This window comes from Magnusiomyces paraingens, assembly GCF_902498895.1.
Source record: "Magnusiomyces paraingens strain CBS 517.90 genome assembly, contig: contig3, whole genome shotgun sequence".
Taxonomy (NCBI): Eukaryota; Fungi; Ascomycota; class Dipodascomycetes; order Dipodascales; family Dipodascaceae; genus Magnusiomyces; species Magnusiomyces paraingens.
The window spans coordinates 3891099-3919054 of NW_022474069.1; the positions used below are offsets into that span (position 1 = coordinate 3891099).

A 27956-nucleotide genomic window follows, 5' to 3' on the forward strand; every position below is an offset into this window, starting at 1 on the left:
TGCCAGGAAAAAAAAAATGAGCAGATTTTTTTTTTTATATATATAAATTTGATGATATTAAATAGCTTTATATATATATATAAATCTATATATCTATAATTATCTCTTAAAAGAGTCCTTATTTTTTTTATTTTTATTTTTTATATATTTAATTCAATTGCAAAGTCCGGCCAGACCAAATAAATAAAAATTTAAAAATTTAAAGATTTTTTTTTTTATTTTTTGTGGTGCTGCCTGCTACTACTGCAAAGAAACGTTGAAGGCTTGTCACAACGTTAGACGGAAGGAAATTAGGGTAACTTTAAAGTAACTTTGTTAAAAGTAACTTTGTTAAAAAGAAAAAAAAAATTTTATTTTATTTTAGATTTTAGATTTTAGATTTTTATTTTTATTTTTATTTTTATTTATTATTACCAGCGGGTTAGGGTTTCCTGAAAGAAATTAAGATCTGGGCAAAAAAAAAAAAGAAAAAAAAAAAGCCGTCTGCCGTGGGATTTAACATGCGGGGAGAGAAAAACAAAATAAATGAGTGGGGTAATGAGGGGAGGTCATGTGACTAATTTACCTGGTACCTTTAAATATTACCAGGTATCTTTAATAAGTTATTTCAATAAATTTAAAAAATTGCCAACTTTTTCTTTTTTTTTTTTTTTTTTTAATTTCCATATTCAAACAAACAAACAAACAAACAAACAAAAAAATTCCCTTCAAGTGAAAAATTAACAAAATTTTTCAACTTTTTATTTATTTAATTTATTTAATTTTTTTTTTCAATTCAAAAAAAAAAAAAAAAAAATATAAAAATTTAAAAAAAAATAAATAAATCTCCACTTTATTTCAATCTCATTAAACTACTTAAATATTCCTGCAAATTTAAACGCTTTTTCATGCCTCAAAATTTATATTTATATTCATCTATATATTCATTTATATATATATTTATATAAATATATGCAAACCTTTTTTCCCCCACATTTTGTTGTTACATTTCCCCACATTTTACTTCTTCTATAAAAACCCCAGAATGTTTCTTTTAAAAACTCAATTTCAATCTTTCAATAGTCAATTTCTTTTTTATTTATTTTATTTTTTCCAACAAAACTTTACAACTTTACAACTTCACCAAAAAAAAAACAAACAATTAAATCAAAATGTCTACCCTTTCTGCTGAATCCGTCAATGAAATCAAGCAGCTGGCTGCTGATGCTACAAAAGACCCCATCACCAATATCCCAGGTGTCTCCATTGCAGTAATTAACAAAAATGGTGACCTTCTAGTAGAACATGCTGCTGGAAAAATCGGAGTCAATTCAGATGAACCAATGACAACAGACAATACCTTCTGGATCGCTTCCTGTACAAAAGTTTCTGCCACAATTGTTGCTCTCCAGGCTGTTGAAAAGGGAATTGTTTCCTTAGATTCTGCTGATGACGTTGAAAAATGGTGCCCTGAACTTGCAAACATCCCTATAATTAAAGATATTACCAATGATGGTACTGTCACCCTAGTCCCTAAGAGTACCCGTATCACTCTTCGTATGCTTCTTTCTCACACTTCCGGCTTTTCTTATACCTTTTTCAACAAAAACTACAACGAATATGCTAAGCTCTTTGGTCTTGATGAACTCAATGGTGGCCCTGGTTGCGTGAACAAGTTCCCCCTAGCTTTCGAGCCAGGTACTAACTGGGGCTATGGTGTAGGCATTGATTGGGCTGTAGACGTTGTATCACGTGCTTCTGGAAAATCCTTCCAGCATTTACTTTCCGAAGGAATTTTCCAACCTCTCGGATTTACTCTTGTCTCTACTACCCCCTGTGATGCCATCAAATCACGTCTTGTCAAGTTGCATCAGCGTGATCTAGATACTGGCAAACTTTCTGAAATCCCCCAATCCATGAAATGGCCTCTTTCTGACAAACCTGACCTTGCAGCACAAGCTTACCAATCTGGTGGTGCAGGTATTTTTGCCAAACCTTCAGAATATGTCCGTATCTTTAGTGCCTTGCTCAATGGTGGTGTTTATGCCCCTACTGGTGCTCGCTTACTTCGTGAAGAGACTGTTAAGCTCATGTTTGAGAATCAAATTCCTCAATGGCCTGATTTTGCCCGTCAAGGTATCCAAACTACTCAACCTTTGGTGAGTCACACTCTTCCTGAAATTTTCCCTCAAGAGGGCAATCCTCCTCAGGGCTGGGGTCTTTCTTTCTTCTTAACTCCAACTGAAACTCCTTATGGCCGTGGCAAAAATACCGCCTTTTGGTGTGGCATTGCCAACTTGTACTATTGGATCGATGTTGAAAAGGGTGTTGCTGGCTTTGTGGCAGCACAGTTGTATCCGTTTGCTGACCCGCAAGTGCTCAAGTTGTGGATTGATGTCGAGGTAGCCACCTATAAGGGCTTGACTGTTGCATAAAAAAAAATGAGTTGGTGGGTGCATTTATATGGTAAAAAATTAAGCCGTATGGAAGAATTAAAAAATCTGTCATTTTAAACTTACGTGACTTGTTTTTATTATTATTATTATTATGTTTTTTTTTTTTGAACGTTTTGAACGTTTTGAACGTTTTGAAAGTTTTGAAAGTTTTGAAATTTTTATATAAATGAAATGGAAATAATTTAGTAAAAAAATAATAATAATTTGAAAGTTTGAAAGTTTGAAAGTTTAGCAAATCTTTAGTGAATAAGTCTTTTTTTTTTTTTATTTTTTTTTTTTTTGAAAACCTCGAGAAAATATAAATTTCTTTAATTCCACTTTATCTGTTAACGGTCACCCATTTTTGCCTGTCAACTATATAAGATTATTATTACAATTTTTCAAAAAACCAAAGACTTGAAAGATACAATTTCTGTACAATTTCTTTTATACCAAATCTAAATTAAAAAGTATTTAATTCTTTTTATTTTTTTAATGTTTTAAACCTTACTAGCTTTATCATTGTTGACTTAGCATAAATATTTTAGCATAAACATTCAACGGTCATTTTTTCATTAAGCATATAAACAAAACTCCAATTAGTTAAAATCCTTAGTTAAAAATAAAAATAAAAAACATCTCTAATTTATTTATTTATTTATTTTCAATTCTCATTATTCACAACTGAAAAAAATAAAAAATAAAAATCTCCATTGTTTTTTCTTTATCTTTGATGTTTTTTTTTTTTTTTTTTTTTTTTTTTCAAAATCTGTGCAAAACCCACCCGCCTCCAAATGTCTCCTCCATTCCATTAAAAATGTAATAAAAATTTGTTGTAACATCTTTTGAACACCTCACCGAGGCCTCCTTTGTCCGCCCAAAATTCTTTTTTCTAGCCGCTTCAAAATCAAACAAACAAACAAAACTATCCTTTCCAACTACTCCTACTACTACTACTATTATCATCACCACCACCACCACCACCACCACCATCATTATTACTATCACCACCACCACCACCACCACCACCACCATCATTATTACTATCACCACCACTTTCATCCCTTAAACTACATCTCACTCCCCCCTACAACCATGCCTCCAGCCCGGTTCACGCGAACACCCAGGCTCCTGAGGTTAGCTCTCGTCACCCTCGCAGTGATTGCCCTTCTTTTCTACATCGGCTCATCCTCCGCCTCTTCCGCTTCTTCTCATCTTGCACCACTCACAAGACCTATCATTGGATCTGATGGCTCCACAATCTTCTCCTTTGCTTCAAAACAACCCCCATCAGGTTCTTCCGCTCAAGGCCAGCATTCCCCTAAGGTCTTCTCTATAGATGTTAAGACTTCTCCACCCATGGACGCCCCAGAACAAGTGGTCTTTGCTCCAACAGTTTACTCTTACACTGGCCAGACTCCTGATGCTGAAGAAGACGAAAAGAACTTTGGAATCTTTGCTCCCATGTACGCCCTAGTTTCTTACGCTCAGGGCTGGCCCCTCGTCACTAAATGGTTTGGAGGTGCTGCAAACCCACAAACCGCCGGCGGTCCTTGGTTTCATCCCAACCCTGTACCAGCTGGCGGTGACCCTTCCACCCCACGCATCCCAGATAAGGTCCCCATCGTCGAAGCTGCTCCAGAAGTTAACCACCTTAAACGTATTGGTGTTGGCTCTTCCATCAATGGCCGCATATACTACACCCCAGAAGACCCCCACACCGGCGCGAATGGTCGCTTCTTTGAAGAAAAGCGCCAAAAACTTCGTCGCCAAAAGGGCTACCACGCTATCTGGGGTGATGGTGTTATGCGCCGCCAGACTGAGGAAAAGCACAAAGATTCGCTCGAAGAAGCTGATTACAATGGATCAAAAAAAACAAAATTTACTCCTGACGACAAGATTTTCTCGGCTCTCGATGATACCATTGATTGGTCTCGTTTCGCTTATGTTCAATATGTTACCGATGCAAATTACCTCTGTAATGCTCTCATGGCCTTTGAGCAGCTTCATAAACTTAATGTGCGTGCTGATAAGCTTCTTATTTACCCTAGCACCTGGGATAATGCCACCTTTTTTGAGGGTAACTTTTCCAAAGACGCTCTGGCCGAAGACAGCATTTTGGCTGAAGCTTTGCCTTTTTCCAAATACATTGAAAGCATGCTTAAATCTGCCGTTGTCAATTATGGTGTTTCTCTCCAGCCTCTCTCTCTTGCCCCTGTTATCTCCAAGCCCAGAAACTATATCCAAAGCTACGCAAAGTACTCCATGTTTAACCAAACTAAGTACGACCGTTTGCTCTACATTGATCCCGATGGATCAATCAAGCGCAGCCTCGACCACTTGTTTTTACTCCCCCGCACTACTATTGCTGCTCCTCGAGCATACTGGGCTACAGAAAAGAGTCGTCTCCCACAATTCACTTCAAAAGAAGAATCAGCTGCCGCACTTACCCAGTCTTATGGTTATTATCTTCTCGACCCTCAGATTGAGCTTTTGGAGCCTTCTAACAATGTTCATGCTTACATTGAAAAAGTTCTTGACTCGGAGCTGGCTCAGACTGCCCTTAAAAATGAAAAGGCCTACGAAATTCTTCTTTTCAATCTTATCTTTAAAGACGAGGCTATGATGCTGTCGCCAAAGGGCCTTACTTTACCGACAAGTGAGCTGCGCAACAAGGATCTGACTCACCACCAATACCTCAACCTCCAAGAAACTTGGAACTTAAATCGCATTCTCAACGAAACAGCTTACATCAATTTTGCTGATGAAACATTCCCTAAACCATGGGTTAAGCCTACAGGCAAAGAGATTCGTCAATCACTGCCCAAATGCTCGCTACGCTCTATTGTTTGTCTTGAACAAGAAACGTGGCTCAACCTGTACCGCGACTATGAGCTTCGTCGTCTCACAGTGTGCAACATGCCCCTGATGATGCTTAATACAACCACAGGAAAATATGGACTTGTTCCACCAATATACAGTCGTGGTGAGGAGCAACGCCAAGCAGAGATTAAGAGACGTGAGGAGGAGCAGAGAAAGAAGAAGGAAGAGGAGGAAAAGAAGAAGAAGGAAGAGGAGGAAAAGAAAAAGAAGGCTGAAGAGGATAAGAAAAAGGCTGAAGAGGATAAGAAAAAGGCTGAAGAGGACAAGAAGAAGGCCGAAGAAGAAGAAAAGAAAAAGGCTGAGGAGGATAAGAAGAAGGCCGAAGAAGATAAGAAGAAGGCTGAAGAAGAAGAAAAGAAAAAGAAGGCTGAAGAAGAAGAAAAGAAAAAGAAGGCTGAAGAAGAAGAAAAGAAAAAGAAGGCTGAAGAAGAAGAAAAGAAAAAGAAGGCTGAAGAAGAAGAAAATAAGAAGAAGGTTGAAGAGGAAGAAAAGAAAAAGAAAGAAGAGGAAGAAAAGAAAAAGTCGGAAACTGGAAATACAAATTGAAGTGGTTGATATTGGTTGAATTGAAATTTTGAATTTTAAAAAAAAAAAAAATGAATTAATAAATAAATATAAATATACATGTAATTTAAAAAAAATGAAAAATACGCACGCACACAAAATAGCTCTCTCAAGGCGGAATAAAAAAAATGTCTCTGATTTTTCCACGTAATTTCATTTAAGCCCTCCCCCCCTTTGATCCTTTTATTATTTTTTTTCTTCCAACCAACCAGAAATCATGATTCACTTCTTTAGGACGCCATTTGGCGCAATTGTGATTCTGTCGATGTTTGTTACGGGAATCGTCATTTATCTATCAGATAATCCCTATGCCGAAGAATCCGAAACAAACCTTGATTTTGCGCCTGTTGATGTTTCCAATCCCTATGCTATGGCTAACAATCTCAACCGCAACCTATTACAAGAATACCATAGACTACTCAAAGATATCCCATCTTTCAAAGATGACAATGACGACTCAATAACTCTTGCCGAGCGACAGCACCGTGCCATGGTCGGGTACTATGGTGAAATTTTGCAGTCGCGATTAGACCGCGCTAAACATGTGCGTGAATTGCCACAAGCAACAAACTCTGCTGCACAAACCCTCGAGGACCCCAAGGCAGTTGACTGGTCCCAATACGCATATGTGACCTACGCCACTTCTGGTGACTACCTGTGTGCAGCTCTGATGTTGTTTGCACAGTTACGTGATGTCCATGGTACAAAGGCCCGCTTTGCGCTGCTGTACCCTCGCGCTTGGGGGTTCCCATCCACAGACCCTGGCCAACTGGCTCGTGAAAAACATGATGCCGACGCCCTGGCAAAGGGTCACAGCAAACAGGCAGTAAAGGCTGCTCTTGAAGGTGCGCATGTTACACGATTGCTGCGCAAAGCTAAGGACCTCTTTAATGTTGAATTGATTCCAGTACGTCCTCTGTCAATGCGTATTGCACGACAAATAGTGGAAGGTACTCACGGCAAGGAAAATTTGGTGCTGAGTGGTGATGATGTTGGAAAATCCACTGGTATCTGGGATGAAGATGAAAACGATGACTCGACTTGGAAACTCAGTTTCACAAAGATTCTTGCCTTTAACCAAACACAATACAAAAAAGCCATTGTTCTTGATGCTGATGCATTTGTTATGCATTCCCTTGACCATTTATTTTTTGCAGAAACTGACAAGCAAGAACTTGAAAAGCACCGTGTCGCAGTTGACGTCAATCCTAAAGATGAGTTTAGCATCAAAAACGGGGCTACTGTTCTTGGACCCTCGCCATACTGGCTATTGTCTCCGGATCACGTTGCTCATGCAGGAGACTCGCCAGAACGCCGCGCATCCACCGACCACATTCCGCTTGAGTTTACATCCATGCTTGAGGTTGTAACTCCGTCAACCTCTGGGTTCATGCGGCTTGTGGAGCGTCTTGCTGAGCTGGACCAGGCACATGAGACGCTCCAGGCTCACGAAGAGCGCGAAGTTTTTTATGATATGGAGCTTGTCAACCATGTGTTTGCCAACGTTTCGCTTCCGGAAGCTGACCCGGCCCGCAAACACCGATACTTGTTGAACCGCTCTGGCCAACCTAACTCTTATGGCGTTTTGGATCATCGTGGTTTGGTCATGCTGACGGGTGAGCTTGCACACAAGAGCCACGAACAGTTTTTCGCAGGACACATTCAAGGTACCCAAAGAGACGAAAATTCTAAATACTCGAGAGAAACAGAGGCCGCTTTGCTTTGGCATCCGGGATATGCCGTGTCTACAACAGCATATATTCATTTTTCAGATTGGCCATATCCCAAGGTAAGTTTTAACTGAAGCAGACAACTAAAAATAATGGATTGAAGAACTTGACTAACTTATATAGCCATGGGTTCAAGCGACAACTGAACGTTTGATGGAGGCACAACCCGATTGCTTGCCTCATGCAGAACTCAAGCTTAACAAAGACGGCGAATATTATTTCGAGCGTCCTGAAAAGAATCCTGTTGACTGCAGCGCGCGTCGCCTCTGGAACGCCTTTTATGTGGACTACTATAATCGCAGAAGTGTAAGTTTTATTGTTACCCCCCCTTTTTTTTTGAGTACAGTTACTAACAGCCATATTTAGCAAATTTGTCAATTGGAGTTGACTGGTTAGAATAGACATTTTATTTTTCATTTCTTACTTCTAGGGATAATATAATTTACAAATTTGTATAGATATATATATATAGTTTTTTTTTTTTAATATAAAGGTCATTGTTGTAATATGGTGTGTAGAAACTGTTTTGCCGAACCTGCAGCAGAAACACCGTTCTTAAACCCACTCTATCAAAAAATAAATAAAAAAAATGGATCAAAATAAAATTTCCCATTTTTTTTTTAAAAATCATATTCACAGTTTTTCGTTATAGGCTGTAGCATAAGCTGTAGCAAAAGCTGTAGCCCAAACGACCTGCGTCTGGTACACAATAGCTGGGTCAGCGTATACTGTCATATAAACGTAGTCCACGCCTCCTGGGATTGTTGTTTTTACAACTGAGTATTGAGCTGTTGTGGGTGAAGATTGTGCTGCAGCAGCTGCTGAGGAGGAGGACGGAGAAGAAGAAGAAGAAGAAGGAAGGCTGCTGGTATAGCTGGTGGATGTTAGAACGAGAGTGTAAGTAGGGGTGATTGTAGCGGTTGCGCTGAGCAAAGAAGTTGAAGAGGAGTGAACGTGGTGGGAGTGAAGACGAGAGGCTGTAGGCGTTACAGTGGGGGAATCAGAAGCGGCAGTGGTTGTTGAACCCGAAGAATCTGAAGGGTTTAAGAGATCAGAAGAAGAACTGGAGCCTGAAGTGGTGGAAGCAGAGGTAGAAATAGAAATAGAAGCAGAGCCAGAACCAGATGAAGAGGAGTCTGTGGTTGAGGACAGAGTAGACTCGAAAGTGGAAGAAGGGGAGGTAGATTCACTGGAAGTTTCTGAAATAAGAGGATCAATATTCTCAGAGGTTGAAGAAATAGCAGAAGATGAAGGATCAATGATACTTGAAACAACGGATGATTCCGATGTTATAGAACTTGTGGTGGAAGTGCTAATACTTTGAATGTTAGATTCACTTGTGCTGGTTTCAGCAACACTAGAGCTAGCTGCATTAGTTTCTAAAACAGAAGCAGTTGCAGAAAGGTCTGAGGCAATTGCAGAAAATTCGGAGGCAGTTGCCGAAGAAGAAGCACCGAAGAAGTCGCTTGAAAAGGTCTCAGACAGCAAGGAAGAAGAAAAGGAGCTTGCTGGAGCATTTTCAGAGGACTCTGCAGAGACAGTCGATTCGTCGGCGGAAAAGGCAGAAGAAGAGACTGCAGAAAAAGATGAAGAAGAAGATGAAATAATCGAAGAAGTGGCACTGGAGGTGGTGGAGTAATCAATTGAAGTAGTGGAGGTAACGGTAGAGGTGACTGTGGTTGTAGATGTGGAGTCCCAGTGATGTGAGGTAGAGGAAGAAGCTCCAGGAATTGTAGTCAGAGTGAGAGCTTCAGATGATGAAGAGGTAGATGGAGTAGGAGTAGGAGTAGAAATGGGATCCGAGCTGGAAGAAGAAGAAGAATATGATGAAGACCAGGAAGAAGACCAGGAACTGGTCCAAGCAGACGACCAGGCAGAGGAGGTTGTGGTTGAATCAGGCTGGGCTGCAACGGAAGTGGTTACTTCAGCCGCAGTATCAGCAACAGAGCCAGCCGTGTATACTTCTGGTCCCGGGAACACGTACTGTGACAAATCTTGACCGTCATAAATATTGATGTAAATACCTGGATCGGTATCTTTATAAGCACCGGGGAACTTGACACCACTAGGCTTGGCGGTGCCTCCACCACTTGCAATCTTGAGGTTGGCACACATTGGATAAAACTGGGGGGCATCAAGGACCATTGCTTCGTGGAGAGCCAGAATTTCGTGACGCACAATATAGTTACCGCCCACAATATCGCTGGGCAAAGTGACAGTCCAGGAATTGTTATTCGAAATCAAGTCGTCCGTGGCCCATGTTTTGGAATCTGAATTGTATCCTTTCTGATCAATTTTAAAGTATTCAAGTGTCGTGACATCTTCAACTTCAGAACACAGTGTGTTGTCACCGCAGTACGCAAGATACGTCATAATGGGGCCTTTATGACCGGATGGCCAGTCGGTCCAGTAAAAAGAAACTGTAGAGCCGGCAGGGATTTCATCGGCATCAGCCAGTTGTGATCTAGAGACTAAAGATACGACATTACAGGCTATTCCAGAGGAAGAAACATCGGTGACGGGACCATTTCCGTTGGAATAAAAGGGCCAAACAATACGTGCTGGTGGTCCACCTTGTTGCCATTCATCTGTGAAGGGAAGAGAGCCTGTGTACCAAGAATCTGCTCCAAGCTTGAGATCGTGGACAAAACCGTGAGCGGCCACAGTGGAAAGTAAAGCCAAAGAAGAGATGAAAAACTTCATTGAAAAAAAAAATGAAAGACTATGGTCAGAAAAGACGTTTTAAAGAAAGACTAAAGTTAGAAAAAAAAACAAGAAAAAAAAAAAAGAAAGAAAGAAGAAGAAGAGATAAAAGGTTGCTATTTTATTTTTTTTTAGAAAAGAATGACTATTAATGAGAATGATGTTAGAGACAAAAAAAAAAGTTTGAAATAAAGTGCGAAATAGAAAGGCTTTATATTTCGAATGATCAAACAAATTGAAAAGTTCCAGTATTTCAATATTCAGACACCTCCTGTGATGGGACCAAAAGGGGTCTGGGCAACTGTCAGGTACACAAGCGTGCATATAATCAAGTTCTTTGTACCTTGCATATAAAATATTAAAGAAGGACTTAAAATCAATAATAATAATCAGAAGAAAGAAACAAATTTGATTGTTTATACAAAAAGCGTTTCATCTTTTTATATTTTATATTTATTTATTTTTTTATTAAAAAAAAACATATCATTTCTATCTAACAAAGACTAAGCAGTCGCATCTACAGTTGCATATACAAAGGCTGTAGCTTGCACAATCACGGGATCAGCATATACTGTCATAAACACATATTCTGCTCCAGAAGTCACAGATGTTGTTACTAGAACGGTACCCGACTTGGTGGTTACGGTTTCAGTTACAGCCTCGTTCCCGCTTTGCGGCAGCGTTGAGGTGTTTGTGATTGTAAAAGTTGGCGTGACTGTTTCTATTGCGCTGACCATAGATGAAGAAGAAGAAGAAGAAGGAGAAGGGGAGGATGTTTCCAGTGACGATGACGACACCGACGTCAACACATCTGTTTGTGGAGCGGCCACACTACTGAAACTGCTTTGAATAGATAAGGAGGTGCTTGGCACTAATGACGATGTTGGTGATGGTAACCAAGAAGTAGAAGTGGAGGATGAAGTGGAATAAGGAGAAGAAGGTGAAGTGGAAGATGAAGTGGTTTTAGGCGGGAAGCCTGAGAATGTGGTTGAAAGATCGGTGATTGTTATGTAAATTGTAGATGTGATGGTGGAGTCGTAGCTAGTTGTGTCAATTTGTTGCGCCAAAGCTTGCAACACAAAAAGGCAAGTGGTGGTGAACAGACCAGCTGTGTATTTCATGATTAAAGGATGATGTGAAGAAATTATTAAGACAATTGAAAAAAAAAAAAAAAAAAAAAAAAAAAGATTTTTTAAACTTTTAAAGAAAAAACAGAGCCCCTTTTATATAATTTGAATATGAGCATATTTTGATTCCCAGACGTTTTGAATACGCAGAGTTTAGCTTGAAGTTCCAAATACTACATTTGAAAACAGGCACTTGTGAGATCTCCTGCGCCAGTATTACATAGCCATTTTTTTTTTCATTAAAATTTTACAATGCCCACGCTTTAACTTTCATTTTGAACAAAAAAAGAAACATGCTGAATTCACTATATATATATATATATATTAAAGTCATAATTATCAATTGGATCTTTCAATTAATCATAGTTATGAAGTTTAAAAGACCAAAGTGTAGACGTAAAATATATACAAAGTAGGTCTTTGTGTAGATGAGAAAAAAGAGTGGAAAAGCCGCACCGTTTTGGATCCGAAACACAAGCAAAGAAAAATAACCATCTTTCTTCTTCGCCCCTTGCGTCCTTTTCCCTCAATATATAAACAAAATCCATCAATATATATTAAAAACAAAGGAAAAATAAAAGGAAAGTTCCAAGTGATATTAAATTGAAAAAAAAAGAAATCATTTTTAGTTATTTATTTTTATTTTTATTTTTATTTTTTTATTTTGTAAAGGGTGGATCTCGGGAAATGTTGAGCCGCATCAAACTTTGTTCCTGAAAAAAAAAAAAATTTCAATTAATCACCACCACTATTGTTAAACAACAATATATTGTTGTTATATCATCAATATATTGATGAAATTATATAATTTCTTCTAAATCTCTTAAATAAAATATTATTCAAAAATACTTAATTTTATTATAAACTTAGTTTATAATTAACTAGTAGTTTATTCGTTAAGTCTATATTTATTGGTGCTTCTTTTTAACCCTTCATTTTGCTCTACTCTTTCTCATTTCCAAAAAAAAAAAAAAAAAAAACAACTATATCATTCTCCTATAACTACAAAAAAAAACACCCCAGACCCAATATTTCATTTAAATTTTGTAAGACTTTAATGTTTAAATGTATAGACATTTTCTTTCATTTGAAAAATAAATCCAATTCTACAACATTTTATATCTTTTTACCGAAGCTAACCTAGTACTTAATTTCTTTCGATAGATATACAACCAAAAACTATTTAAATTTTGATTTCATATTTTTCAGAGCAGTCAGGTGGTTTAGACGATGACGTTTAAAATTCCGTGAACACTTAAAAAAAAAATATTATTGAAACCAACTAAAGTATCATTTATAATCAAATAATTTTGTTCAAACACCAGCCTCATAGTTTGCAAAAAGTGATTTATTTTATTGAAAAATAATTTATGAAAAAACATTTTTAAGATTGCTTAAGCTTTTAATGTGCCTAGCTCATTGTTTGTTTGTTTTTATTCAAATGTGCCTAGCCCAGATTCCAAAAAAATGACTTTTTTTCATTTCTGTTCCTTCTAAAGCTCACTACCTGACAAGATGTCACATGATTAGGGCGTCTGGTGTAGTTGGCTATCACGTTCGCTTAGCATGCGAAAGGTCCCCGGTTCAACTCCGGTGTCGTCCATTTAACTTTTTGATGTTTTTTTTTTTTGAAATTGAAGTGTATATTTAGAAATGCAAATAGTTATTAGCAAACTGCCTCTCTATTTTTAATAAAAAAAAACATTAAAACATCATTTCTATATGTTTTAAATAATATGGTTTTGTGATAGTTGTGTGCAGCCAGAATGAGTTATATTTTTAAGGTTTAAGTTATTAGTTGCTGTACTGCATATGGATTAAAATGATAATGATGATGATGAAGTGTATTATCTATAGGAATGACAATTCAAACATATTGAAATTACATTACTCTAAAGTTTGCCTTTGAAAAAAATTGGATAATTGGACAATTGAGTTAATTGAGTTATATAAAGTAATTAAAGAAATATCATTGTTTGAGCCAATTATGTTTTTGGGATTTGTCAATTTTTACCCCGCTTTATTTTTTTATTTTTTTTTAATTTATTTTTTTTTTCATTTTGAACGAGTCATTTGATTCTACGACGTTGACAATCTATCAACACCTTTTGATCAACTAGTCACCTTGCCAATTGTGCCCTAACAAAAATATTTTTTACCATACAAAATTGACAAAAACAAAAAATTTACTTGAAATCCCAAAATCGACTTTTCTTATTAACCATTTCACAACACGTTATTAAGGAAAACACAAGCCCTTAATTTAAAAATCTTAATTTTTTTAAAATTAGTCAGCCACAACCATACTTTTAATGATAAAATGGTAGTTAATTAGTACTTATATATATACAAATTTGTACCCCAAAGTTCCATCGTTATAAAATTTTTTAAACCACTTTCATTCTAATATTAGCCCTTACGATTGTCAATAAAATGATATAGTATTGTCAATAAAGTGTTGTAGTATTTGTAAAATATTTTTTAAAAAATAAGAATCATGCATTTAGGACATTTTTAATGAAGGGTTGTGCAAATGCTTAATAAGAGTTTGTGTTTTGGTTATTAACGTGTTGAAAATGAAGAGGAAATCGTTATTAAGAGTTTGTGAAATGCTTAATAAGGATTACATTTTGTTAGGGCACAATTGGCAAGGTGTAGTTGTGTTCGGTATCAGCCAACCCGATTAGAATAATCTAGACCTTGTTTGTTTTTCAGTTCAATGACAATCTTGCGCAAGACAATTATTCATTGAGTCAATTGACTCTTATGATTATCAATCTGTGGGGTTTAGCGTGAGTGCCTTTTTTTTTTTTTTTTTTTTTTTTTTTTTTTAATCTTTGGCACATAAGTCACCAAAATATCCGAAATTTCAATTCGGATAAACATTTATCGATCCGATAATACAGTAATATTTTTAATAGAAATAGATATATATATATATATATATAAATATTCCAATCCCATTTCTGATTATTTATATTCTTAACTACCTTGTTCATTGCCAAGACTTTTTGAAAAAACTTAATAGATCTCCAAAAAAACAAAAACACAAAAATACAAAAACAAAAACGAAAAAAAAAAATGAAGTCTTATTATCATGACGGTCTTGAAAATGAAGACAAAAGACTTCCACATGAAAGCTCGGAAGAAGTTTCCCTAAAAGAGCTTAACTCAATTGGCGTGTATACATTCCATTTTGATGAACTTACGGCTGTTGATGCGCTAGCCCAAGAGCGTAACTACAGAGCACGAGACGAGGTTGTTGTTTCCCCAGAAGCTTTGGGTAGTTGGAAATCCTATCATGCACAGCTCGATACTTTTTACAAAGAGCATTTACATGAAGATGAGGAGATTCGTTATGTTCTAGATGGTGCCGGTTACTTTGATGTTCGTAACAAGGCTCAAGACCGTTGGATTCGTACATACGTAACCAAAGGTGATCTAATGATTTTGCCCTCTGGAATTTACCATCGATTTACTCTTACAACTGACAATTATATTAAAAACATGCGATTGTTCCAAGATAAACCTAAGTGGATGGCTATCAACAGACCAGAAGCTGATACTAACTTATTTAGGGAGGAGTATTTGAAGGAGATTTCAACACATTAAAAGAATGAAAATTGATAATAATAATGATAATAAAAGAATGTAATTACTTATATGATATTTATAAAACAGTAAAATTCATTTGAAGTTTTTTTTTTTTTAATTTTGGTAAACCTTTCAGTCTTTTCCTTTTTTGTATATTTATATTTAATTGAGTATAGTTTATAAACTATCTAACTTAAAACTACAATATCATAGCTTTCAATTCTTCAAGTCGTTGCAATTTAATCATAGTCATAATATGAATGATTCAACTTTTAAAATTATGTTCACATAAACTTCTTTTTTTGGAAAGATTACTTGGTCTTTATATTTAACTCATCATGATGATCATAATCTCATCTGGCCCATTTTTATTTTCTGCATTTTTACTCCACCTCACTCCACTCCACTCTACTCCACCTCACTCACTTTTCCCCCTTCATCTACCACTAGATCTTAAAGTATACTCATCATATCTAGTACTAACAAATGATTCGTCTTTCTTATGACACACGTTTTTTTGTAACAATCAAGTGGTTCTAAATCCTTCCTCTTTCATATCCAAGAGCTAATATTTGTTGGGATACAGAAATAACAGGTTAGGGTTTGGAAAAGAATACTAAAAAAAATAAAGTGAAAATTTATTTGTTTTCTTTCCTCATCCATATTATTGTTATTAAAATGGCTATGTCCTTTTACTGCTGTTTACTCTAATCGACTATAATAGCTAACACAGAATTCCATTTAGAGCCCACGTAAATCCTAACAATATTTTAGTGTAATGACAACATATTACAGCGCTTCTTTTTTATGATAAGATTACGTCGTTTGTTGCTATCATCAATTTAGCAAATCTTTTTTTTTTTTTTTTTTTGCTTCTATTAACCAAATCAACAATGTAAGAAGATCTATCAATTTCAATTTCAAATGAAAAGTTTATGATTTTATTATGCCAAAAAATTTCAACGTTTTGTTTATTAATTAAGACTTAGACTGGAAGAATGTTTTTTTTTTCTTTTTTTAAATAGTAGTACGATTATATGAGACTAGTTTAATATCTCCAGCTACTCTTCAGTTTCTAATTGTGCACTAATTAATTATAATTATATTTTTCCATATAATGTTTTAATTTACTTTTTTATTGTCTTTGGTAAATTTTTTGGAATTTTTTTTCCATGTGTTGTAAATGCAAACAAAGCCACTAAAATCATTACACAATTTCCAAAGCAGCAACTAAACAATTTGTAAGAATAGAAAAAAAAAGAATACGTATTTATATATATTTGTTTAAAATATATTAAAAGATTCTAATACTATTCCTCTTTGGGAGAGATTTCCTATTAATTACACCAGGTCTTACTATCATAACCCCGCTTAACAATATCGTTAAGCATAATATTATGAATTTTGACTTGAAGATAAACTATAAAAAAAAACAAAAAAAAAATCGAAGGCGATCCAAAACATATAAATATAAGCTGTTAAGCTTTTTTTTATTTAAATTTTTTTTTTTATCTCCGTATTCACTTTATTTTATTTTTTTTTTTCTTAACAAACATCCACCTTAGCACCAGTTACAACATTTCAAAAATGAAAGCCTATTACCACGATGGTCTTGAGATCAAAGATAGAAGTTTCCCTCATGAAAGCACAGAAGAAGTTTCTCTTGAAGAGCTAAATAATATAGGAGTATACATTTATCATTTTGACCAAGTTTCTTCTGTCGACCAGCTTTCAAAAGAACGCAATTATATGGCAAGAGATGAGATTGAAATTTCTCCGAAATCTTGTGGCAGTTGGGAAAATTACCAGATACAACTAGACAAGTATTACATTGAGCATTTGCATGAAGATGAAGAAATTCGGTATGTACTTGATGGTGCTGGTTACTTTGATATTCGAAACAACACTCAAGATCGCTGGATCAGAGTACACCTAACAAAGGGTGATTTGGTTATTGTTCCTGCCGGAATATATCATCGGTTTGCTCCAACAACTGACCATTACATTAAAAATATGAGACTCTTCCAAAACAGACCAAAGTGGATGGCCATAAATCGTCCAGAGGCAGATACAACAACTTTCAGAAAAAAATATTTAAAAGAAATTAAGATTAACTAAATACTATATAGTTAGCCAAACTGCATGTTGTCCTTTTTTTTTTATATGATGATTAACTCTTTAAATTTAAATTTGTTTGCTCTGCCTTTAGAGTATTATATTCTAAAAAAAACTTTTTTATCATGTAATTGGAAGTTTTGATTTTACCCTTCATATTTAAAATGAAAAGACATCTTTGATATACTAGAAATATAAAAAGACAATAATTCTAACACAGAAAAAAAGAAACACAATGTCATTCACTTACAATATACCCAATTTGAAATGCTGACGATCCATAAGTGTAAAACAGGCAAGCCGTACACTTACAGGTCATCTGATAGCACATTAGCCGCACTTTGGTTTTAACTCAACAATTATAAGTACACTAAACAATATGGGGGGTTGTATTACAAGAACTTGTTACATTTTAGTTAATCACAACAATGTCCAGATTTACATGAGACTCTAAATTAAAAAAAATTAGATTACTTGAATAGCTATTGTACTTGAACAAGAGTAATATGATGTATATAAGTGAGGCTGACGCAATGATAAATGTAAGGAAAAAAATAATATGGATTCAAAAGTTCTTTATGACTTTTTTAAATGGTATTTATTTACAGTAGTAAATACTCTAACGAAGAAAGTAGACTGCAAAATATATTTTGGTCAACTAAATTTATTCTAAGACATTTAAACTTTTTACAATAATTCTTATATGAAATAGAAACTTTGCTTAACTCACTCAAGTCTTAAAAACCCTAGTAGAAAAAAATCCGTTTTTTGTGCCCTAACTCATCAATTAAAGAGTGCGATTGTTAAAAAAAAGGTTATAAAAAAAATTGAAATAAACAGATATACCGGCAGTACTTTAAAATTTATAACTAATTAGTTATAAGTATTTTTAAAAGTAGGCAATTAATATATAAAGCTGGCAAATATTTTAGTAAAAAATTAATTAGTTATACTATTATTGTAATCTTTTTGCAGTTTTTATTTTTGAAATATATGAAATTTTATATTTAATTTCTATTGAGTATTTGACCAATATCAACTTTACTTATATTATACGGACATATAGTTACATTTTATATAATATTTAACTCACAATAATAATAATTATTTTTTTAATCTCAGAAAGGACTACATTAATCATTCATTTTTTTTAAAAAAAAAATAACTTTAGAATCAATCAGGAAAAGCGGAATTTTTTCTTCTTCAATCTTAGTTTGCAAAAAAAAAAAAAAAAAAAAAAAAAAATATTGCATGACCATGATGAGGTTATTGCAATAATAGTCATAATGTTTTATAAACTCACCCACCATAAAAGTATAACTGGGTAATTTTCTACTAAGATTTTTGTACTTAATACAATAAATATATTTCATTTTGTATATTCAAATAATAAAAAACTAAAATAGTTTACTTTTCATACTATTTTACTAAAATTAGTTAAATCCTTTTACAATTTTGTTTTAATTAATAAAAGAATATATCAATCAAATTTTAATTTACTTGATTATGAAAAAAAAAAGGTCTAAACCTCAATTAAATTATATTTTATTTATTTTTTTGCAAAAATATTTTCATGCTTGACCTTAGGCCGCGGACAATTCTAACGTTAGGGGTACTTTTAATTCTGATTCTCTTTCCAAAGCATACTTTTTTCTTAAACCCCTTTCTCTCACTAAACCCATTTTAGTTGTCCACCACTTAAATCAATTCAACTTCCTATTTTGTAGTTTTTTTGATTCACCTTTCTTCCCCACCCTGCCAACGATTCGAAAATTTGCAAGATAAACTCGTGTTTTTTCTTGGTAAACGGTTAATAAAAAAATTCATCTTTCGGAGTTAAATGAAAACTTAAAGACTCCGTTTTTTTTTTTTTTTTTCTTTTAAAAAACGAAATTTTGTTTTTTCAATCTACAGCCTTAAATACCATCTTATTTATTTTATTCTATGTAGTACTGAGACAGTAATTGTCTTTCATTTCGTTTTCCTCGTTCCATTCCTAGCTCAGTACCTTTATTAGTACTCTGTTTGTTTAAAATTTTAACACCCCAATTCATCTCTTCCTCGGTATCAATTTTAATCAAACAAAAAGAAAAACTAAAAACTTTCCTGATTTTTATCAAAGTAATGCTCAATTGTGGCATTATCTTAAGGTTTTGAAATTCATACTAAAACCTTTTCACTAAAGGGGCAACCCATTACCATTAATGTAGTTTGGATATTCTCATCTAGTTCGCAAAACAATTTGTCCCCGTCCTTTTCATCACATACTTCTGCACGTGTATAATGTCTACGTAGACATTCCCTGATCTTGTCAAGATATTTACAATAAAGTTGTTTCGAAGCCATGGATAACAGTTGCATTACATGAAAAATATTAAGCTTAAAATTAACCCAAAAATTTTTAAAAATATTTTCAAGCTTAAAAATAATTTGGCTTTGAAAATAAAATTTCAAATTTGATTTTAAAGGCTTACCTCAACTTACCAAATAATTTATAGATACGTATATGATTGGTATACCAAATATACTACTTTATTTCAAAACTCCCTCCCTCGCTTAAAGTATAATACGGCTCTGATCAATTTTCTGTTTTGGGACATGCATGATTTTCCCTTTTTGATTTTTTCAATACCACAATACTGCAGACTTTTCATACAGAAGCTACTAAAATAATCATTTCAAGATATATCTGATATTCTTTTATTAGAAACAAAAGGTAAAGAATCGTAAGAAAAATAACATAAATTTTTAAAAATAAGTTTAATGATTATCACGAGAAAAGCGAAAAATACTAATTTTTAGTTCCAGAGGCCTTTTTTTTCAATTGTCATTTAAAATTTATTATAAAGATGTTAATCTTCCTTGTTTCTAAATTAAATTTTATTTAATAGCTTATTCTTATTTTATTCTTTATTTTTCAAAAATATTATTTCACTCTATTCAGTCTTTTTTTCTATTTTTTTATATTTGATGAGCTTTATACCTTTAAAAGCCATTTTTTTTCTATTTTTTAATTAATCGGGAAGTCATTTTTTATTTTAATAATTGTTTGTTTTTCATTTTGTAAGTAGTCTTGTTTTTTTTTATAATTATTATATGATTCAAATCATGATTTAATTTTCTAACTTTTTTTTTTTTTTTTTTCATTTTCAAGAAATGAAAGGATTTGAAACTCTATTCACATTTCTGGCACTGAGTGTAGCAAATGTGGCTTTAGCATTTGAGGCTTCCCCACCAAACCCTTCGAACATTAATGTTCCAAATATTTATGAGCGTGATGATGGAACTATGTGTTTTGCAACAGTTCCTGAGGTCCTTGACTGTCAGAATCTTTGTAAGGCCTTGTACAGTTACTACGCCAATTACTATTCTGAATACTGCCATATGTTTGAAATATTTAAGACTCTAAGTGCTGCTTGTGCATCCTGTGGGAAGCTGTATCCAGGTACAGGTGCTGAGTCTCTTTCCAAAAGTGCCACAACTCTTATTAAAAGTTGTGGTGATGTTCCTGAGATTCTTCCATGCACAGAAGGACAGGTTCCTGCAACTCTTCCTGGAAGCCTTCCTGAATTAACTGACACAGACTCTTGCACAATTGCATCAACAATTAGTGATTGTGTTAGTGCATGTTTCTATTCAGCTTACAAACTAAATCATGAAACCTGTGATATTTTTCTCACCTCTAGTAAAACAGATACAAACTCAGCATTTTGTTTACTTGCTTCCTGCCTTAGTTGTTCTAAGTCTTATAATTTCATGACTTATCCAATGACAAATGATTTTGGACAATTGTTTCCATGTCTCATGTTTCCTGAAGAATCTTCTTCTGTTGCCCCAATTGAAACGGACAGTTCTGTAGAAACTGTCAATTGTTTTGAATCAGTTCCTAGTGAAGATGATTGTAAATCTCTTTGCAATTCTCTTTACAATGCTTTTTCAAATTTTTATTCTGACCGCTGCACTTTATCCAAAACTTATGAACGCCTAACTTCTCTTTGTAAAACTTGTGGCCAGGTTTATCCCAATGGTGACGCCTTTTTCTGGTCTGATACTACACTCTATCTCATTAGAAAGTGTGACGTTATTCCTGCTGTTTCAGTCTGTTCAGAAAATGAGGTTGCCATTAAACCACCAGCCTCACTTCCTGTTCTGAGTGACACCGATGCTTGCAAGGTTGTAGATACTGTTTCAGACTGTGTCAATGTCTGCTTTAACGTTGGTGACACTCTAAACAGTGCCTCTTGTGACACTTTTGTTGACTCTGCAAAAGACAAATCAACTACACCATACTGTTCTCTGTCTACCTGTTTGACTTGTGTCAGCAAGTTTTCTTTTATGGTTAATGCAGTTGAGTTTGATATTGCTGAATCTCTTTCTTGTCTTGAAAATATAGCCCAAGAATCTTCTACAGTTGAAGTGTTTACTACCGAACCTTTTGCAACTGAATCAACATCATTTACTGAATTTCAAACTGAATCAGCATCGGAAACTAACACATCCCCTAAAGACGTTAATTGTTTTGAGAGTTTTCCTACTGAAGATGAGTGTTACACTCTTTGTAATGCTCTTTATTCTGCATACTCTACCTACTATTCCGAACGCTGCAACCTCTTTAACACATACAAAAACCTGAACACTCTTTGCAAAACTTGTGGTAATGCTTATCCAGATGGTGATGCATACTTTTGGTCTGATGTTACTTTAAGTTTGGTCAAAACTTGCGGTACCGTCCCTTCTATTTCTCAGTGTTCCAATGATCAAACCCCTTCTCCTGCTTTTGCAAAACTTCCAGATCTAGAAGATACCAATGCTTGCACTGTTCGAAATTATATCGATGATTGTGTTAATGCCTGTTTTAAGGTTGGAGACATTCTTCAGAGTGGTTCTTGCAATACATTTCTTGATTCAGGGAAAGATAATTCCAATACTCCCTACTGCTCTCTTTCAACTTGTTTGACTTGCGTCAAGTCATTTCCTTTTTTGGTTTATCCATTTGAGTTAGATCTTGGCAATACCCTTTCTTGTCTCGTCAGTGTACCTACAGAGTCATCATCTTCTGAAGCATCATTTTCTTCTGAAATACTATCTTCTTCTGAGGAATCATCATTTGAAATTTTTTCTTCTACTGTACCTGTTTTTGAATCTTTTTCTTTAAATTTTCCGGATGTGTCTGCTTCTCAAACAAATGTTCCAGAAAACGTCGAATGTTTCGAATCACTTCCAAATGAAGATGAATGTTATACTTTGTGTAATGGTCTGTACTCTGCTTATTCGACTTATTACTCGGATCGCTGTGTTCTTTCCAATACTTACAAGAGCTTGACTGCTCTTTGTGATGCTTGTGGTAAAGAATATCCGGATGGCGATGCATACTTTTGGTCAGATGTCACCTTGAGTTTAGTCAAAAATTGCAACAATGTCCCCACTATATCTAAATGTGCTAGTGGTCAAACGGCTGTGGCCCCTACTGCCAAATTTCCTGAGCTTAGTGATACTGACGCTTGTACTGTTCGCAACTATATTGATGACTGTGTCAACATTTGTTTCAAAGTTGGTGACATTTTTCACAGTGGTTCATGTACTACATTTCTTGATTCCGGAAAAGATAATGCCAATACCCCCTATTGTTCTCTTTCTACTTGCTTAACTTGTATAAAAGCATTCCCATTTTTGGTCTATCCAGTAGAATTTGATATTGCTGAATCTCTTTCTTGTCTTACAAAAGTTGATGAATCCTCCTTAGTTCAAGCATCTTCTACTCAATTTTTATCGGAGGTTTCATCTGTGGAATTTTTGGCTGAATCAGTTTCTGAAACTTTTTCAAGTATTTCTGTTTCTGAATCCTTTGTGAGTGTAGACTCGTCAACAGTATCTTTGGTGGAATCTGCATTTTCCGTTTCTGAAAAATCTTCAAGTGAGATAGCTACCGAATCTTCTTTAGTTATACTTGACTCAAGCCAGCTTTCAGATCAATCTTCCTATGGTATTTCGTCCAGTGAAATTTACGATGACATTTCCTCTACTGAGACTTCCTCAAAAGAACTTTCGTTGACTGCACTGGTCTCAGAATATTCATCAGAATTTTCTGCTGATTCTTCTGAATCTTCTTCTGAATCTTCTTTAGAGTTCTCTTTTGAATCTTCATTTGAATCTTCCTTTGAGTCCTCTTCAAAATTTTCTTCAGAATTTTCTTCCGAGTCTTATTCTGAGACTTCCTCTGAATTTTCTTTTGAACCTTCTAAAAGTTTATTTTCAGACTTTTCCTCAGAATTATCTTTTGAATCATTGTTACAATCATCTGGAGAACTTCTGAATGAATCTTCTACTGAATTTTCTGCTGATTCTTTTGTGTCTTCTTTTGAATCTTCTGAATCTTCTGAATCTTCTGAATCTTTTGAATTTTGTGAATTTTGTGAATCTTGTGAATCTTGTGAATCTTGTGAATCTTGTGAATCTTGTGAATCTTGTGAATCTTGTGAATCTTGTGAATCTTTTTGTGAATCTTCTGGATCTTCTTCTGAATCTACTCTTGAATTTTCTTCTGAATCTTCTTCTGAATTTTATTCCGAGTCCTATTCTCAGACTTCCTCTGAATTTTCTTTTGAACCTTCTAAAAGTTTATTTTTAGAATTTTCCTCAGAATCATCTAATGAATCTTCTACTGAATCATCTACTGAATCTTCTCTAGAAATTTCAGTGGAAACATCTGCTGAAACTTCCTCAAGAATTTCCGAGAACTCACTTTCTGACGATTCACCTCACTCATACGATGAATCTTCGGCATACTCTTTGGATTACTCTAACTCTGATTTTTCATATAAATCCTCATCTGAATCTTCAAGAGACTTTTATGCAGATTCTTCTTCAAAAACTTCTGCTCAAATTTATTCTGATTTTTCATCCGAGTCTGCTGAATATTTAACCAAATCTTCATTTGATTCTATTTCTGTATCTTTTACGGAATCTATTGTATCTACATCTTTATTATCCATCTCTGAGGAAACGCCATCTTCCGTTGAATTATTTACAGATTCTTCTGCTACTGCTACTGCTTCTACTTCTATCATTTATTCAAGTGAATCATTTGCTGATTCTTCTATTGTTGAATATGTTTCAATGTCCACCCATGAATCAGCCACTGACTTATCAAAATCTGAATCAGTTTCAATTCTTATTTTAGAATCATTTACAGAATCTATCTCAGAAATTTCTGTTACTTTTGGCACTGACTTCTCACAACTATTTTCTGAACCTTCTAATGTCATCTGGTCTGAATCGACTATTGATAAAATTTCTTTCACATCTTATAGTGAGCTTATTACCGACTTCCCAATTGAATCTTCATTTACACTTTCTGTTCAATCTTCTATTGAGCTAATTTCCGAAACAAATACTGTGTCTTTAGCTGATCCTACTAGTGAACCCTCTGTTGAGTCTAGTTCACTTCAGTTGTCTTCGGTTACAATGGTTTCTACATCTATTATTGAGTCTTATATTGAATCTTCTATTGGGTCTGTTTCTGAGTCGTTTAGCAACCTTTGGCCAATGACTAGTGCTTCAATCTCTGTTACAGAATCCTCCTCGTTAAGCATTGTTGAAGAGTCTTCTGTTTCCTATACTTGCATTCTTCCCATGATGGAAAGACGAGATGTTAACTTAATGTATTGTCAAAACGCTTGTGGTGTTTTATTTGAAGGTCTCAGAAATGAAGGTTTTAACTGCAATATTTTGCAATTATACCAAAATGAGTATTCTATCTGTCATACTTGCCAATCAGTTTATCCTGAAGTTATTATTTTTGAAACTTCGTTTGTGGACTTGTACAAGTCTTGTGATGTTGATGTTATTGTTTTTTGTCCTGCTGAAACTTCTACTAGCAACTTATACCCTATATCTGCAACAGGTTCTGAAAGTCATCTGGCGTCAAGTTTGAGTGATTTTGAGTCTATTTCTGAAAGCCAGTTAAAGAATATTTCTACCCAATTAGCAATTGAAAGCACATCACAACTATTTTCTAGTAGTTCTACTGATTATGCTATTGAAAGCCAAGAAGAATCTTTGAAATCAATTGCTGCTACTGTAACTGAGTTTGTTACTGATAGTCAAGTAGTATCTTTGGAACCAACCTCTACAGTTACAGAAACTTTTGAGTGTCATCAATGTGTTACAAAAACAGTTACAACAACCACTACTACAACATTTACCACCACTTCTGACACTTCTACCATTACTGTGACCGAGCCTTGTGAGACCTCTTATACGGTTATTATTTCGCCTCTCCCCACAGCTGGCTCTACTACCATTACTATTGCCAAAACGTCAGCAATCACTGAGCTTACCACAGTTACCAAAAAATGCAGCCAGTGCGTCACAACAACAATCACTTCAACGGGAGTGACAACAGTGACTAAGAAACTTGACTCCAGCACTATGACGGTTGTCAAACCTTGTGAGACGACGGTCACAGCCATTGTATCTCCATTACCATCTGATGGATTCACAACCATGAAGTTCACTGAGACTGATGAGAAAGTTGAGATCAAGACAATTGTATCTACCAGATACACAACGTATTTGTCAGCTGTTTTTGGAACAAGTACAACCACTATTACAGACCCTTGTGAGACAGTAACATATACAACAATTGAATCCAGTTCAGATTCTAAAAAACAGAAAACAGTGATTAAGACGTCTTCTGGATACACAACATTTACAAGTGTTTCTGGGACACGGACAAAAATTATTGTTGAGCCTTATGAGACGATAGATACTGAAGTTGTTTCTTCTTTGGGATCAGGAGCATTTACCACAATTATAGAAGATGAGAAGGATGTTACTACCACGTATATTTCTAGTGGGCATAGTACCATTACAACAGTTTCTGGGGGCCAAGTTGTCACTTTCACAGAGCCATGTGAAAGTACTATTACTTCAATCATTCCCAAGAATTTAGTTACTACAGCTAATTCCCAGAATATTAAAACTACGGCATATGTTTCTTCAGGATCTACTACCTTCACTACTGTTATTAATGGCCAGACTACTACTGTTACAGAGCCTTGTGAATCTACCATAACTTTGACAGTTTCAAAATTTTTAATTACTACACCCGAGACTAAAAAGCCAGTTTCTTCTACTTTTGTTTCAACAGGTTATTCGACAATCACCACTGTTTCTGAAGAAAGAGATATTACAATCACTGAGCCGTATGAAATTAAAATCACCTCTGGTGTTTCTTCCAAGTCTTATCCTCTTGGAAAATCTCTTGAACTACCAGTTACTTCTATAGCGACTACCGTTATTTCATCTGGTTTTACAACATTTACCACAGTTTCTGGAGATGAGATTGTAACAATTACTGAGCCCTGTGAAACCACAATAACATCTGTTGTTTTGAAAACTGAGGCTACTATTGATGTTAGTGAAGAATCGACATCTATTTTAAGCACTATGACCGAATTCTGCAATTCTTGTACTGAATCTCAGCATACAGTTGTCAAAACTGTTGATTCTGTGATGACATCAGTAGTAATAATGTCAAGTGTGGTTACGGTTGCGCCTAGTGCTTTATCTTCCACTCATGGTGTTCCTGAAAAGCCATTATTAACTGTTACTAGTCAAAATGTTTTAAGTCATACTACTGAATCTTCATTAGTTCAAGTGAGTGCTGCTTCTTCAAGTGAGTCTTTAGAGCAGATCAATGGTAGTTCTAAATCTTCAAGAATGCCAGGGCTTTTGAGCATTTTATTTTCATTATTATTTTCTGTTTTGTTTTCATTGATTTAAAGAAAAGTTTTTGAAAATTACTATATTTTTTTTCCCGGAGACTTTTAGTGAAAATATTATTTTTTAAACTTGGATATATAAAAAGATCGGGAAATATATTTATTAATTTTTTTTGAACAAACTAATATTAGTAGATGTAGAGATATATATTAACCCCCACCTCAATAATATTAATTCCAATTAGATCTTTGAACAATTTTTTTTTTTAAATTATATAGCAAAATAGTTAAGTTTTTAAATATTTGACCAGACAAGATTTTAATTTATGATTCAACTAGCTTTATAAAAACACGTGGAAAATTTTAATAAAATATTGAAAATGTTTCTAATTTAAATATATATATATATTTGATTCATTTTGATATATTTAAAAACATTTGAAATTTGTTTCACGAAATGAAAAATTAATGATTCAATTACAGTGCATTAAGAATGAATAACTTGTGCAAAGAGTGGAGTTTTTCTCCATCATTAGAAGTTGATCATCTGTTTTTATTTAATTTAATTATATATATTTATTTCTAAATTTGTAGAAGTAAATTTATAAATATGTATTTAAATATAAAATATATAAATTCATTATTTCTAACAATCTATTATTCATGTGATTTAAAAATTGTTGTTAAGAAACAAATAATTTTCACATCAGCTGGATAAGTTTTTTTTTTTTTTAAATGTCAAAAGTTTTTTAAATAAAAATATAAATAAATTTAAACATGATTTTTAGCAAGTATCTTAAATTCAATTCAATTTAATTTAATTCAATTCAATTCCATTTTGGTAATTTTTTTTTTTTTTTTTTAGAAAATCGCGTGATGTTTAATTCTATTTTTTATTTATTTTTATATATTTATTTTAAAATAAATTTATTTATTGTCAAAGCCCTTTATTTACAAACCCCACCATGGTGATGCTATAAATATACTTTGGTGAAAATCAAAAAAAAAAAAAAAAAAAAAAAAAAATGACTCGGCCTTCTAAATTGTTTGATAAAAAAAAAAAAAACGCGGTTAATTAATTTTTGGAATTTAAAGATAATT

General features: G+C 34.2%; 8 protein-coding genes across 8 annotated transcripts; 6 read left to right on the forward strand and 2 right to left on the reverse strand.

The window, feature by feature from the left end:
* Positions 1-1151: 1151 nt before the first annotated feature.
* SAPINGB_P004496 (uncharacterized protein) lies at positions 1152-2414 on the forward strand (the record flags this gene model as incomplete). Its single annotated transcript, XM_031999211.1, has 1 exon — positions 1152-2414. One exon carries the CDS (start codon positions 1152-1154, stop codon positions 2412-2414), a length of 1263 nt encoding a protein of 420 aa, XP_031855102.1.
* Positions 2415-3509: 1095 nt separating this feature from the next.
* On the forward strand, positions 3510-5843 carry SAPINGB_P004497 (uncharacterized protein; the record flags this gene model as incomplete). Its single annotated transcript, XM_031999212.1, has 1 exon — positions 3510-5843. The coding sequence occupies one exon, from the start codon at positions 3510-3512 to the stop codon at positions 5841-5843; it is 2334 nt and encodes a 777-aa protein (XP_031855103.1).
* A 235-nt stretch (positions 5844-6078) lies between these two features.
* On the forward strand, positions 6079-7987 carry SAPINGB_P004498 (uncharacterized protein; the record flags this gene model as incomplete). Its single annotated transcript, XM_031999213.1, has 3 exons — positions 6079-7650; positions 7715-7897; positions 7958-7987. 3 exons carry the CDS (start codon positions 6079-6081, stop codon positions 7985-7987), a joined length of 1785 nt encoding a protein of 594 aa, XP_031855104.1.
* Positions 7988-8224: 237 nt separating this feature from the next.
* SAPINGB_P004499 (uncharacterized protein) lies at positions 8225-10294 on the reverse strand (the record flags this gene model as incomplete). The annotated part of the gene is made up of 1 exon (XM_031999214.1): positions 8225-10294. The coding sequence occupies one exon, from the start codon at positions 10292-10294 to the stop codon at positions 8225-8227; it is 2070 nt and encodes a 689-aa protein (XP_031855105.1).
* A 503-nt stretch (positions 10295-10797) lies between these two features.
* SAPINGB_P004500 (uncharacterized protein) lies at positions 10798-11415 on the reverse strand (the record flags this gene model as incomplete). The annotated part of the gene is made up of 1 exon (XM_031999215.1): positions 10798-11415. One exon carries the CDS (start codon positions 11413-11415, stop codon positions 10798-10800), a length of 618 nt encoding a protein of 205 aa, XP_031855106.1.
* A 3087-nt stretch (positions 11416-14502) lies between these two features.
* Positions 14503-15033, forward strand: SAPINGB_P004501 (uncharacterized protein; the record flags this gene model as incomplete). Its single annotated transcript, XM_031999216.1, has 1 exon — positions 14503-15033. One exon carries the CDS (start codon positions 14503-14505, stop codon positions 15031-15033), a length of 531 nt encoding a protein of 176 aa, XP_031855107.1.
* Positions 15034-16602: 1569 nt separating this feature from the next.
* On the forward strand, positions 16603-17133 carry SAPINGB_P004502 (uncharacterized protein; the record flags this gene model as incomplete). Its single annotated transcript, XM_031999217.1, has 1 exon — positions 16603-17133. One exon carries the CDS (start codon positions 16603-16605, stop codon positions 17131-17133), a length of 531 nt encoding a protein of 176 aa, XP_031855108.1.
* A 3153-nt stretch (positions 17134-20286) lies between these two features.
* SAPINGB_P004503 (uncharacterized protein) lies at positions 20287-26916 on the forward strand (the record flags this gene model as incomplete). Its single annotated transcript, XM_031999218.1, has 1 exon — positions 20287-26916. The coding sequence occupies one exon, from the start codon at positions 20287-20289 to the stop codon at positions 26914-26916; it is 6630 nt and encodes a 2209-aa protein (XP_031855109.1).
* Positions 26917-27956: the final 1040 nt, after the last annotated feature.